Genomic DNA, 14,885 nt, shown 5'->3' with positions numbered 1-14,885 from the left:
ATTCTGTTATAATAATGTCGACAAAAGGGCTTGTCTAACTTTTTTTGTGTGTGTGGTCCCTTGAGGAAGGCTTTCTGGAAGCAGTATATTGTCAAAATAGCCTATATTTTGTGTCAATAACTTTATAATATTGTAAAAGACAACATGCTTCTTTTTCAAATTAAATAATTAGCTTTTATATTTTCACTATAATAAAAATAAAAATTATTAATCTCCTAAAAACTATACTTAAATTGACAGTGTATCCGATTTGTATACTGTACGAACCAGAAGAAAAACATTTGAATGTCTATACTTACCTGTATAGTGCTTTTCAGAGTAGGATAAATATTCTTCAGAAGCAAGAACAAATGAAAAACTACCAAATGAAAACTATTCTTGAAAGGATGCACATTTGGAGGAAGGAGAGATAATAATTATTTGTTTATTTATTAATGAATTCATTTACATTTTATTGTAGCCTAAAATATAGTTATATATTTCATATATAGTTATATAGAAAATATATAATTATAGTTATATTTAAAAAAAAAAGAAAGTGAAAATTTGATTCAATTACAGTAATTGTTTGTTTTTGTTTTTAATTGAAGGTTAAATTGATCATTCACATCATCATGATATCATGTGTAATCTTAATCTTTAATCAGTAAATTACTTTGAATGTCTGCTTGAGCTGAATAACAAAACCTTTAGCTGTAAAACACTGAACTTCTTCTATTTCCCAGAATATTCCCAACTATTTTACATTTTGGTGGATTGGTGGCTAATTCATATAAATTTGTACAATCTCATTTCAAATCGGCATGTCGTAAAATAGTTAAAGGGCACCTATTATGCAAAATCCACTTTTAAATATTGTTTGGACAAAAATGTGTCTTGAACACAATCACCCTACAATGATAAAAATCCATCCATCCCTCATTTTTAAATACCCTTTAAACCAAGTCAGTCTGACTTGGCCAGCCTTTCTGATTCTCATGCAGTGTGACGTCACATTGCATGGGGCGGGGCCATGGGGGTTGATTGACAGCCCTGTGTTGTTAAAGTTTCCGCTCTCAGTGGTTATTCACCATCCTCAGCTGTAACATTAACAATGTCTTGCAAACAATCCTGCTCTGTGTTATGATGTAAGACTGAACAAAATAGTCTTCATTTTCTCCCAGCATCTGAGCTACGCTGTAGATAACTTTGATTTTTCAAGGTAATGCGCCTCAAAATTAAATTAAATTAATTTAAATTCAAGTTTATTTGTATAGTGCTTTTTACAATATGCAGCTCATTTGCATTTACACTACAAAACAGCTCTTTTATTGATTTATTCCTTTTATTTTTAGACACACTCCAAAAATGACATTTTCCAGCTGTTATAATAAATGATCTGTTGGGTATTTTGGGCTGAAACTTCACAGACACATTCTCAGGAAACCCAAGACCCAAGATGTGCCCTTTAAGAAAATGGTAGCTAGGTTCTATCTAAGCATAAACTGGTAAACCATTTATGACCAGCAACAAACCGGCTACCAGCTTAAGGTTGTCAGAGTGGTTTTTGGAACAGTTTTCTGGATTTTTCAGCATGATCACCAGCTTCTGTCGCATAATAAATGATTCATTATCTCTGTTTTGAAAGCTCTTTTGAAAAATAGAACTGATATGACAACAGATCAAAGCTTCCACAATAGTTGGTGGAAGAAGACAAACCATCCTAAATTGTTACTAAATTGCATTAAATCAATAAAACAGCCTTCGAAGCTGCAAATATACAGCTACTTGCAGTGCTTGGAGATCTTTAGGCCCGCTGAGAGTCACCAGCTGTCCAAAAAGTGTCAGAAAGGAGCCATTGGAGCCAATGCATTTCATTCATTGTTCATGTAGCCATTCTGAGTTATCAGCCCTCCACATTTGCTGACTTTGTCTAGCATGCTCCAGGCTACTGACCTAACGAGACCAATGTGCCCTGTGTCCTGGGAATCTATGACATTTGCACATTTTAAAGAATCAGTCATAGCTTGTGCTTCTCACTTGCCCTCTATTCGGATTCCTTCATGCTAAACAATAGATGTTGCCATAAAGGTATAGACAAAAATGTGGCCCTCGGTTTGCAATTCATGCAAAGACTTCTGTACTACTGGACATTTAATAAAGATTTGAGTTATAATTTCACCTGTATATTATGTTGAGTCCATTAAAATGTACAAGACAACAAGGCCCAGCAAAAAGACAGACACTGCACCTAGTGATGGGTACACTGCTTCATGAAGCTTTGAAACCTTAACTAATATTTTATTTTCAATAAGTAGCAGAAATAGTTAGAGTTGGAACTACAAAACAAAAAGTATAAAATAAAACTACAAACATGGTGATGTAAGACTATGCCGTATATTTAAACTGGTTTGAGCGTTTAATAATAAAAATAATCAAGATGATAAAAATATTATACAAAAAACAAAAAATACTTTTTTCAACAATTTCTTTTGTTCTGTGTCAAACAGTACCAGGACGCTTGCATGTGCGTTCCTCTGCTCGTAAACAAGGCGCAGCGCATCTGGGTTCTACATCAAAATTGCCGGCTCTTGCGTTAGCAGCACCACACGTATGCGCTCTGATACTCTTGAGAACGCGTGTTGACTGACACAGAAGAGAAGAGTTGTTGACTGATGTCACATGGACTGTTATATATGTTTTTTTCTGCTGTAAAGTTGGGCATTTTAACATTGGGAGTCTATGGGACTGACTCCCTTTTGCAGCCAGCCTCAAGTGGTCAGTCGATGGAATGCAGTTTTAGTCACTTCCTTATTGGCCTCACGAGAGAGAGCGGGAGGTTGGCGCTCGGTTCTCTTTTGAGAAACTGATGATAATAGCGTTCTGCTCTCGTACAAGGCTACTGTAGTGGAGTGCGACCAAGTAATCACATTATACGATAGACAGCTGGCTAAACTGGCCGGGCTTTCCAAGGTATTTGCAGGTTGTTTTGAACGTGCTGTAAAACGGGGACATTTCCAGGAACAGGACACCAAAATCGGGGATGTCCCCGGAAAATGGGTACGTCTGGTCACTTCATGTTATAGTGATCAGTGTGCTAAGAGCGCACATATACACGGTTCTTTTGCGAATCAATTATAATGGACACAAAGAACGCTTAATGCACGATCTGTCACTGTAAACATCTTTACCTTGATTACAATCATCGTCCATCAAAATTTTAGGCTGCTTTTGTGACACTGGCTTCATTTATTCAGCCGAGATCTGTAGTTTGCTTATCATATGCCGTGGTTTTGAGCTGCCATTCAGTCCGTTTTCACACAGCACGATGAGAAACTTCACATTTGACCAATCAGAATCAAGTATTCCAGAGAGCTGTGTAACGCAAACACTAAACAAAGAAAAAAAAATGATAAAGAGTATTATTAATTTTAGATTAAAAAACAGTCAACATTGAGTACTCGTGTGAAAATCTCTGCCTTTACCCTCTCTAAAATGCAACATCTCACCATGTTGACAGTAATTAGACTGTGAGGATTTTAATTTTCTTTATGTGTCCTCAGGATACAAAGTCAGGGATTAGAATCAATGCCGTGTAAAGGCTGCTTGATTTACTCACTTGTCCCAACATGCGAGATTGCATTGCAGTTGCCAACATGTTTTTGTGCATGCCAGATGTGTTCTGATATTTCCAAAGTCTGGTCTGGTCTTGAGTGTAAAATAACAGATACTGTACCTGCTTTTCCAAAATGTTTTAGTTTTCATGTTGAGATGAATGCAGAGCTAATAAGAAACACTTTATTCATAATCCTTCATTATTGTGACTATAGGCTAATATACAGTACAATATTTGAGTTTGTAAGAGAATTGATACTGTACTACTGCTTATTTTATTTTATAGGTGAAATACTTTGAACGTGTTAGCTTTGAGCACATGAGCTGGCCAAGTGTCAAAGTCTTTGTTTATTGTAGTTTCATTGTTTTTTATGATTTTGTCTTATAAAGGTTAACTTAAGGAGAAGAAACTGACAGCAACAGTAGGCCATAAAAATGTGAAACCCAGTATGAAAACACATTATATCTTAATAAATAAAAAATGTAGCAGATTTAGACAGGACACAATCAGAGTGTGCTGGGCCAAGCAATGACATCAGAGTAAAGCAAAAGATTTGACGTTGTCATAAATATTTGATTAATTAAGTTTGTCATTTCTTAAATGACAATACAATTAAACTTTGCCATTACTTAATGTAGCATACTTTCAGTGATGTTTTAACATTTCATCATTCTGGCAGAAAGAAAAGAAAATCAAGTTACAACTTGAGTATAGTGATAAAGGATGCTGTTTGTCTGAGGTAAAAGCACAGAGTCTGTCACATCCAAGGTTTTCTGGTATCGATCTCAGTCTATCTTTAAATTACTGTCATGCAAAGTTGAATAAACAACTGTGAGGACTCAGAGTAACAGACCACAGCCTGAATTAGACTGTACTGTGAAAATGACTTCCTCGTATTCATCTATTTTACATCTCACTCCTCTTGATAGTCTAGTGCTGTTGGATAATTGCGATGACAGGCTGGTGAATTAGTCAGTTTGTTTTGTGTGTGTTTAAAAGTCATGGCTAAAATATTAATTTTAATAAACAAAGTTGTTTTTGAGATATTACCAGAATAATCAGGACAGAATAATTAGAAAATGTTAATTACAGACAGTATTACTGAGCCCTGAAGTCAGCGACACACATTATTCACCAGTAATTTATCGGTTCAATAATTTAAAAAGTGATTACAGAATTGAGTAACGAGTAATATTTTTTCATTATGAGGGTTCGGCTTTTCTGTGAATCTCTCCAAAAGCACCCATACATGCAACAAATGAACAGACTTTCATCTTTTCAGTGACTATATTCGTCTCACTGACAAACTGACAGCCGGTTTAAATGTAAATGCAGTGTCATCAATGTTAGACTGAGTAAGATTTGACAATGAAGGTTCATTATATGTTATTATACAGCTATATTATAGTCCAGCGAAGACATGTTGAGTAATTTCTGATTATTTTAGGAGTACCATGTCTGTAAGTGTGAGGAAAACACTGCATGTTTGAGTGACACCTGCTGGCCACTGAATGCATTATACAGAAACGGGTCAACAAGGTACCTATTTTTTTTTTAAATAAATATGTTACATACATCCATATTATATAAACATGATTTTTAAAGCCTAATAAAATGAAGTTACCACTATTTTAAGAGAATGAGTCTGCCATGTGCCCGGTGTAGTGGCTGTGCATTGCCTGCTGTGACAGTTATTGCTCTATGACAGTGTTGTGTGTCTCTTTGATGTGGCTGCAGCTCCATCTGTGTTCTGCAGTGTGCACATGGTAGGAATATTCAGGAACAGCTGGTTGTTTTAACAGCTGGCTTACAGTGTCCATGCTCTTAGATTTTAAATGCACATTCTGCTTACTGCGACTTGGTCAACCTGTCATAAAGTGTGTGCATAAGCATGCAAGCTACATTAAGAAATATTTCTTAAAGGGGTCATAACTTTTCCTTTCTCTTTGGAGGGTTACAAGCTCTTGTGGCATAAAGAAGATCTGGAAAGTTGAAAAGACTAAAGTCTCAAATCCAAAGAGATATTCTTTATAAAAGTTAAGACTCGTCCATGTCCTCCTAAAACGCCTCTTTTAACACGGCCCCACATCTCTATGTCACTATGTGGGAAGATTTGTATAACGCTGCCCAGATGTTCAAGCAAAGAAAGAAGGTGTACCTTTTATTCTTGTTTTAGTATTGTTGTTGCCGCCGCTGCCATGTTGTGTAGACGTTGTGTGTTTCACTGTGAAAGTGAAACTATTTTGTTTGTCCTTCCAACAGAGGACGGTATCTGCTTCATCATGCCTGGAGCTGATCTTTGCTAGTAGCTGAGGAAATACATCAACTTTGTACTGTGGATCACTGGACTGGCTTTCTCCATGGACCAACCTGGGGTCGTCACATTCCTTTCGTAGAATCCAAGCTGGCCTCTGCTCACTCAAGACAGCGGTGTGTGACGCTGTTTCATTGAGAAAGTGGATCTACTTTGTTTGGCCTTCTAAAAGGTGACACGACTAGAAATCATGTTTATATCACGTTTATAATGGGTTTTGTGTCTTGTTGCTCTGGACGGACAGGGCATCACAGTATGTTAAGGGGCATAACATTTCCGTCACACGCTTGAGGTATTTGGCCAATCACAACACACTGGATAGCTGGCCAATCAGTGCACACCTTGCTTTTTAGACCGATGAGCTTTGTAAAAATCAATGCGTTTCAGAAGGTGGGGAATAGAGGAGAAACAATAATAAACAGTATGTGGAAAATAATGTGTTTTTTAACCGTAAACCACAAAAATATATTTAATTACACCAAATACACAAAATAATGTGTTTTTTTAGCAGCATCATATGACCCCTTTAATGTAGCTTGCATGCTTACACACATATTTTATGACTACTGACATTTCTTTGATGTTGATAGCTGATGTATGGTAAGAACAATGATGTCAATAAATGAATGTGAACCGAAATCAATATTTCTCTGTGTAAATTCTTGATAATATTTCTTTAATATTTTCTTTATTGATTTTTATTAATGTATTATTGTTTTTGACATTGTGTGCAACCATAAGTTACCTGAAATCAAAATAAAGAGAAATCACGTACAGCTATTAAGGTCCAATCAGAAAGAACAGAGAACCCGACCTTTGTTTTGAGAGACAAATTCAGAATATTACTGAATTTTAAGAGATCACTGATATCTGGCCATGTGTAATTTGGATACAAGTGTTACATGTGTTATTTGAATAACTGCTTTTGATGAAAGTTATTATAATTATTATAATTGATAATTTAATTAATTTAATTGTTTTATTTTAGTTTTATTTTACATTTTAATAATTTGGTTATTTGTTTTGTCATCAAAAAAAATCTAAATATAATATACATATATATTGCTGCATAGCTTTGACCTGTTTATTTCACTTCCCCGGGCGCCGCAGCATAAATGGCTGCCCACTACTCCGGGTGTGTGCTCACTGTGTGTGTGTGTGTGTGTGTTCACTGCTCTGTGTGTGTGCATTTCGCATGGTTTAAATGCAGAGCAGAAATTCTGAGTATGGGTCACCATACTTGGCTGAATGTCACTTCACTTTCACTTTCACTTTTTAGTTCTAGTAATTTTAGGCTACTTCATCTTTACCTTATTTCAGTTTATTGACAATGTATTATTTCAAATTTTCTTTTAGGTTTTAAGTTTTCATATATATTATTTATATTTAAGTTAAGCTGTATCTCAATTACCAAAAAACTTTTAGTTAATTTTAGTTAACAACAACACTGAACACTCTGGGGCGGGACAATCTCTTTGCAGACTAATGACATGCAGGGAATCTTCCTTCAGGAAACCTGTTTGTAAACAGTAGGCCTAATAATTTTGTGTTGGCACCATTAACTCGTCCTCACTGTGTGTCAATAGCGTTTGAAGTTTACAGATAAGCCACAGGACACTATGAACCTGGCAAATTAGACAGTATTTAAGTGAATGGAATACATTTAAGGCAGAATAACATATGCATTAACAGCGAATCCCTGATTAATTTCTAACGGGAGAAAGATGACCGGTAGCAGAAGGAGCCGGCGCTGAAAGCCCATACACACAAAAATACTGTACATAGCCTAAGCCTACTCATAGGAAAATCCTCTTCACTTAATCTGTGAAATATTCTCCAGCAGATGGCAGTGTAGCGCATTGTGAAGTGCACCCTATTGCATTACGTAATACTGCGGTTGCCCCTCATTACTAGTCAATGAAGTTCCCGTGCTTATGTCTTATACGTGTACACGTGTCCTTGAATTAATACAAAGAAAATGAAGAAAACAAATATATATATATATATATATATATATATATATATATATATATATATATATATATATATATATATATATATATATATATATATATATATATATAGGAGAAATATATTACAAAAATAATAGAAATGAAATTATATTCTGCAAATTTATAAAGCAGTTAGCCATTTTTATACATTTTAAATAAGTGTGTGTGTGTGTGTGTGTGTGTGTGTGTGAATACAGGAGATGCAAAGGTATATAATAAGCCATATGTAACTTAGAATCAGAAACATGACACATAATCAATGTTTTTGCTTGCAAATGCACATTTTTATATAAAGTAGATAGAAGAGTTGACCAAAGTCATTGCACAAACTCACATTCATACACACCCATATACTGTAAGAGATTGCTTCTTTAAATATATCAGTTACATATCATTTTTGTTTCATTTTGTTCAACAAAGTTCACACAACGTGAAACATAAAGAAAAGAGAAAATCATATTTCAGTCTTTTGTTGCTGTACAGTGTTTTTTTTTTCCTGTTGAAGGATGTTACATCAACCACAAAAATTGTATAAAACATAATAATACAACTTTGCCTCTTTCATTATCTATGACAAGAACAGAGTTGCTGTAATTAATGGTCTTTCTCCACCCCAATCTGTTGGTCCGTAATCATCACATCCAGTATCCTGTTCTAACAATGGAGCCATTGTAGTTGTAGCATCAATGCAAGTACAGTCTTTCTGCCCTATGTACAAAACTTAACTACATTCAGCTAACCAATGAGCAAGGTCTTGTTATGGGTAAACGTGATTTCTGCATTAATAGCACCAACAGAATGTTTTATCAGAATGAGGCCAGACACAAAGGGGGGACATGTAAATGCATTATCAGCAAATGATCAGAAATATGTAAATAGCATTGTGTTTAAATGATCCCATACATCAACTGAAAAAAAAAAAAAATTACAAGAGAATTTATGTAATGAAATAAATGGGTTTAAAGACTATGGTCTGACTGTGTTAACTTTTGTTTGCCATTGATCTTTAAAACTGCATATTGCGAAACTGCCATCTGAGTTGATTTGATCAGTTTTTGTGTGCTACAGATAATTCGTCTTAGTATCTAACATTTCATCAGTATATTTATCACTTGCATATTGAAAAGCTGCTGTACTTCTATAGAGGCCTGTTAAGACTCAAAAATCTATTCAAACGGCCCTTTGCAAATGTCAATATTATACCTGTGAACTTCTTCAAAGTCCCTCCTTCATCACTTTTCATCACCTTTAACAAAAACTGTGCTTGTCCTCATGTCACATACTGAAGCTTGGACAGTGAGAGAACAATGTAGCGAGAGAAAGCTGATGAAAATCTCTCATTCACAGAATGACTGCACCTCGTCCACAGGATGGTTACTGATTACATCACTTCAAAACATCTCATCAGCAACCAATCTACTAGCCTACTAACACTGGTTTGCAATGTGTGTCAAATTCTCGAAGTAAAATCAAATCAACCGTGCTGTCAAATTTGTTAATACTCTTTCTCAGATATGTGAGAGTGCATTACATTGCAGAAAAGAAGACTAAAAATGAGTGTTTGGGGCAAAATTAACGTATCATTTTTAACAGGCTGACTTAAAACTGTGAAATAACATGTTTCCAACTTTAGTAACAGTGGTTATTTATTTTACATGTGTCCCTTGCATTGTTATGTTTTTTAGAGTTTCTTGTATCTGATACAGGGCTTTTCAGTATTTAAAATAACTGCAGGGTTTGGTTTTTATGTATGCATAATTATGAAAATAGTACTCTGGGACCTGTAATGGACTGAAAACAATCAAAAAATTTTAACCATACAAGCCATTTTCCCTTTCTTTTCTAACAAAATATTTGTGTCATTGTATGTCTCCTACTCGGGTCTTTCTATAATGCCCCTTCTCCTTTGCTCCTTCAAAAATACCCCGTTCCTAATGAGGCTACAAAAACTTAGTGTACTTCTAGCTTTCTTTTATAACTTTTATGTCTTTATGGCACATCATTTTTGGAACAGTGTCCAAAAGAACGTCATAGAAAAATTGTGACCATCAAATCATAAACAAAGATCTTTTAAAAAGTGTGTGGTCAGTCAAAGAAGCATGCATTGACACCCGTATAAGAACATACAGTACTTGCTGTTGAAAATACATCAAATTTCTACCTCTCCATTTGTTTGTTCCCTATTAGATATTTCAGTTCTTTTCACGATGACAATAGGTAGCGCAACTTGGAAAACAAGTCTCCTTCTCTAGGTGAAAGTTGGAAGCAGTGTGGTCATTTCTTCCTAACAAATTGTGAATCATTTGAGCTCATAAAGCATAATAAATTTCCTTAATATAGAATGTCATTAACAACAACAACTGATGTATGTTTGGACAGGCCACGGCATCAAATGTCCTCGAACCTGCAGCAGTTTAAGACCCAGACCTTCTTTAAAGGCCACTGAGATATGCAAAACAAACATAACGTTGAAAACGTGATGCCATGCAAGAGCAGCAGTTCATGGTCCTCATATGTATCACTTCATCAGTGTATAGGATTTATGTGAATGTAGAAATCGCATAAGGTCAATCTAGAGTCTTTGGTTTGTATTATTTTGAAGTGTTGCTAACTTGGCTCTCGTTTTCAAACTACTTGGTCTGTTGTGAGCACGGCAAGCTGTAAGAATACAGCACAAGCTGAGGTTTTCAAGTCATGCCGTTCAGTCTTTTTTGTGAGTCAAGAAGCATTTTTTTTATTGGGAGTCATAAAGACTGCTGCTCATGTTTGTGTATGGGTGATCTGTATATCCTGCAGTTGATTCGTTGACCTCCGGAGCGCCACATGACCAGTCACTGAATACCTTGTTGGTTGGTAAGGTGTCATCCTGCGTCTTGGTCAGATCTTAAAGGAATAGTTTGCTCAAAAATAAAAATCTGCTGAACGTTTACTCACCCTCAGGCCATCCAAGATGTAGATGAATTTGTTTGTTCATCGAAACAGATTTGGAGAAATTTAGCATTACATCACTTGCTCACCAATAAATCCTCTGCGGTGAATGGAGTCCATAATGAGTCAAAATCTCACAGGAAAATCCCCCAAATCTTTGTTTAGAATGGTTTTGAACAGTTTTAGCTTGTATATGGTGCTTTATTTGTGTACGTTTCTCTCCTGATTGCTCTTTTGATCACTGGAGAAAGCAATAACATGGATAGAGGACTCGTATTTTAGACGAAACTCTTAATTTTTTTTATTATAAAACACACAGCTTTTTTCTTCACAAGGCATTAATTGATTTACTGGAATCTTGTGGATTACTGTGATGTCTTTATCAGCTGTTTGGACTTTCATTCAGACGGCACCCATTCACTGCAGAGAATCTATTTGTGAGCAAGGGAAACAAACTCGTCTCATCTTGTGTGGCCTGAGTAAAATGAGTAAAAATGTCCAAATTTGTATTTGTAGTTGAACTATTCCTTAGGATGGCCACTCTAGTCTCCTTCATTGCTACAAATAAGCTTCAAAACTATGCCCTGGAGCTTTTTAATACTAATGACACTAAAGTGTTTTTGTAAAAAAATAAAAATAAATAAAAAAAAAATAATAATAATAATAATTGTGCACAAGGTTTTTATGCACATTATTTTTCTGTTTATGCACAAGCGCCTTACTTATCGATCCAAGCCTATAAGAAGCTTGCTCTCCTCCTCCTTTTGACTTTCGTTTTTCAGGTCAGCGAAAACCTGCGTGAAGTAGTGTGGGTCAGAGTTAAGCTGGAGCATTTTGCTACTCATGCGATTGATGATCGCCAGACTGCGATTCCAGAAGGCATCCTTATCCGTCTCCACCAGGAAGGGCTTGAGCGGGTATGAGATCTCATTTCCCATGTAGGAGTAGGACAGGTAGAGGCAAGTAAGCAGCTCGGCCTGTAGCTCACGCTCACTGGACACCTCGCCCGAAATGACCTCACGACAGAGCATGTAGAGGAAGACCACGTTAGCTGGGGTGATGAAGCCCTGGTCCTGCCAGCCCTGGAGCAGAAGGGAGCGGTCCACGCTGCGTAGCCACAGAACGGGGTCGGCTGGGGAGAGGCGCTTCAGTCGGTAGCAGCGTCGGCACAGGAACTCACCCAGGCTCCTCAGGAGCTCGCTGGTGGAAGCCTGCACGATCACTCTTTTGGGTGTGCCTGCGTTGGTCGCTTGGCCCACCGATCCGGTGATGGAGGTCCTCTTCCCAGTGGAGGCCACATTGGTGGTGGTTTTGGATGTGGAAATGGAGCTCACGGCTGGCTCCTGGGTGAAGCCAGAGAGGTTGGCACAGGACTGGGTCTTCTTTAGATTTTGGCTGTTGAGGGTGCCCACGCTCTCTTCATCTTGACTGTCCCCAGAGGCCAGCTTCTTAGAACCTTTTCTCTTGGCTGAAGCTGCCACAATACGCTTCCATGGCAGGACATTGATGAGCGAGTGACGCTTCAAGCTCTTGTCCTTGGCGTTTTTACTGTTCTGCACAGCTGTATAATGTGCTAGAGGCGGTGGTACTTCATCAAACAGGCCTGCCTTTCGGTAGCTCGGGGAGACTGACAAAACAGTTCCCATGTCGCCTTGATTATTACAGGGTTTTTAGATACAGAATCTGCCCATAAAGGAAATAAATATGAATGATTAGAGACACAATACTGTTAAATAAGCTATGATTTTGATGAAACCACCATCACCACCTAAACATTACATTCACACACATGTGCAAAACATACATGAATTATATATATATATTGTGTAGTATGTCTAAAAAAACTAATGTAAAATATATATATATATATACATTCAAGTAGATTTCTACTTTTTACTGAACTGTACTGCTGGTATGGGATTCACCGGGAGATTCAGCAGAATATGCGAAAGCATCCATCTTAGCCTCAAAATGGAAGGTGAGAATGTAAACACATTCATTCCCAATTCAAATCCATTTGTAAGAAAAATTCCTCTGGATGCAAATTGGAAATTGTTAGCTGACTAAATAATAACATTTAAGCTTTAGCACGTATTGGAACTCGTGATTTATCGAGGTCTTTAAAATGTTTAGTGGATTACCACGAGGAAATGAGAACATCACGCTTCAGACAAAACGAGCAGTCGTAAATCAAGATAACATCTTTATGACGACGGACTCGTGTGCATGGTATAATTGAGTTTTTCACATTTTGCAAACTATTTTAGAGCGAACCCTTCAAAAGCGTTTTAGAAATTAATATAATTTGATGAAGAAAAAAATATCATAAATAGGTTCCATAGCTACATAAACTGTTGGTTAGCCTACTTACTTATCAATACGTCTTCCTCGCGGTGATAAATGTAGATAAAACAAGTAGAATAGGAAAATATATAAATATTCGTCGATTATCCTCTTTTTTCCTCGGCTTGTCGCACTGTGGAACGTGCTCGTCGTTGTCCAAGGTTCTGAAAATGGAACGTCAGCGATGAAATGATGCTTCTACGTAAACTAAGCGGGGTTCAGGATTCTCCGGTTGCTAAGGTTACTTCCCAGATGCCCGCCACGTCTTCCCACATAAACCCTCGTTACGGGGAAATTTTGTTGTTTCTCGTTCATCACAATCAATCTCGGGTCTGTTTCACATCTGCCCGTCTGTGATCTTATTGAACTGCGCAGGCGGAAGAATAGCACGACATGAATAACACGAAATGCGTAAAATTAAAGGTCCGTGCCGGACTAATCCTTAAATGAAGTCAATGAATCTCGTACATTAGCCGCTATTTTTCGAGAGAGAGGGCGGCCTTTGTGCTGTCTCGTGGAGATGCTGAATCTCAAATAGGTGTCTGGGCTCCCTCTGGTTCTCTGTCCATGCTTCATGTGTGCGCTGTCCACAGCACCAGCATCTGTTATAGCGCTTCCTGAGCTTCAACATGAAAGGTGGACTTTAACTAGTTAAGACGCCATGGTTTTGGATGACGGGAAAGCTGTTGACAGATTACAGTCTTTAATCAAGACCCAGAGAGTGTGGAAAGTCTCACACACAACGCTCGAGACAGATTAACTTAGATCCTGATGTGCAGTAATGTCGCCAGGGCTTTGTAGTGGCGCAGTGACATGAATGGGCAACCCCATCCCCCTCTGATCTCTCACTCACACCCACCCACACACTCTCTCCATCTCTCATGCTTATCCAATCATCCTGCTCTCACATTTTAATAATAAGCAATAGTTTTCTTAAATGACGATCCGAGTGTTTTACACCCTTATGTTAATGTTTTTAAGCTTATCCCATCCTCACCTATATTGATCGATTTTGGCATAATGCAAGTAAATTCTCAAAAAATATATTATTTACAGCATTCAATTTAATTTAAATTCAAGTCAATTTGTTTGATAAGTAAAAAAAAAAAAGTAAAAAAAAAACAAAACAATCACTAGGACACATTTTCAGTACTTCAGTTTTCCAAACTGTTTTCACATACTTTTTTGCTTGGCACAGCAGTACATTTCACATTCAAAATGCCCAAAAACTACCAAAACATTTCATACTATAAATGTCTCAAATCACGTAATTCTTTCATAACACTAGCAAAGGTCGTTGAAAAAAAAACAAAAACAAAAAAAACAAAACATTGTCACTCATAAAACAATTATTAAAAAAAACACTAACAATAGGTAGCCTAGTATTTTTTATTTTCTTTAAAAAACAGCTCTTTAGAATGTTTAATTCAGACATGTACACATGTTTAGAATTCACAGCAATGGTCTATGCTTACATTACAGTAACCTACAAAATGATTCTTAAGTTGACTAAAAACTAACAGCCCAGGTTCTACATCTAATTGTTTTGAGTGTATTTAATTTTGGGGGGATTTCGATATGGTATAAGGAATTAAACTTGAGTTTGAGGAATTTTAGTGGTGGCTGTGTCTGAGTGAGAAAAGCAAAGAATATGCTATACAGTGGTTGTGGCCAACTGACAGATCAGAAAATA

General features: G+C 36.8%; 1 protein-coding gene across 1 annotated transcript; it reads right to left on the bottom strand.

Moving 5' to 3' along the window:
• Nucleotides 1–8,181: 8,181 nt before the first annotated feature.
• On the bottom strand, nt 8,182–14,093 carry LOC113100001 (cyclin-dependent kinase 5 activator 1-like). The gene is made up of 2 exons (XM_026264870.1): nt 13,221–14,093; nt 8,182–12,532 (listed from the first exon to the last, which is right to left on the bottom strand). Exon 2 carries the CDS (start codon nt 12,493–12,495, stop codon nt 11,572–11,574), a length of 924 nt encoding a protein of 307 aa, XP_026120655.1. The 5' UTR covers nt 12,496–12,532; nt 13,221–14,093; the 3' UTR covers nt 8,182–11,571.
• Nucleotides 14,094–14,885: the final 792 nt, after the last annotated feature.

The sequence above is a fragment of the Carassius auratus genome, unplaced genomic scaffold (assembly GCF_003368295.1).
Source record: "Carassius auratus strain Wakin unplaced genomic scaffold, ASM336829v1 scaf_tig00217098, whole genome shotgun sequence".
Taxonomy (NCBI): domain Eukaryota; kingdom Metazoa; phylum Chordata; class Actinopteri; order Cypriniformes; family Cyprinidae; genus Carassius; species Carassius auratus.
The sequence above is the reverse complement of the archived record's forward strand: the minus strand, read 5'-3'. Positions and strand labels throughout refer to the sequence as shown.

Excerpts from the sequence above, each read along its gene's own strand:
- LOC113100001 (XM_026264870.1), bottom strand. The coding sequence starts at position 12,495 with ATGGGAACTGTTTTGTCAGTCTCCCCGAGCTACCGAAAGGCAGGCCTG.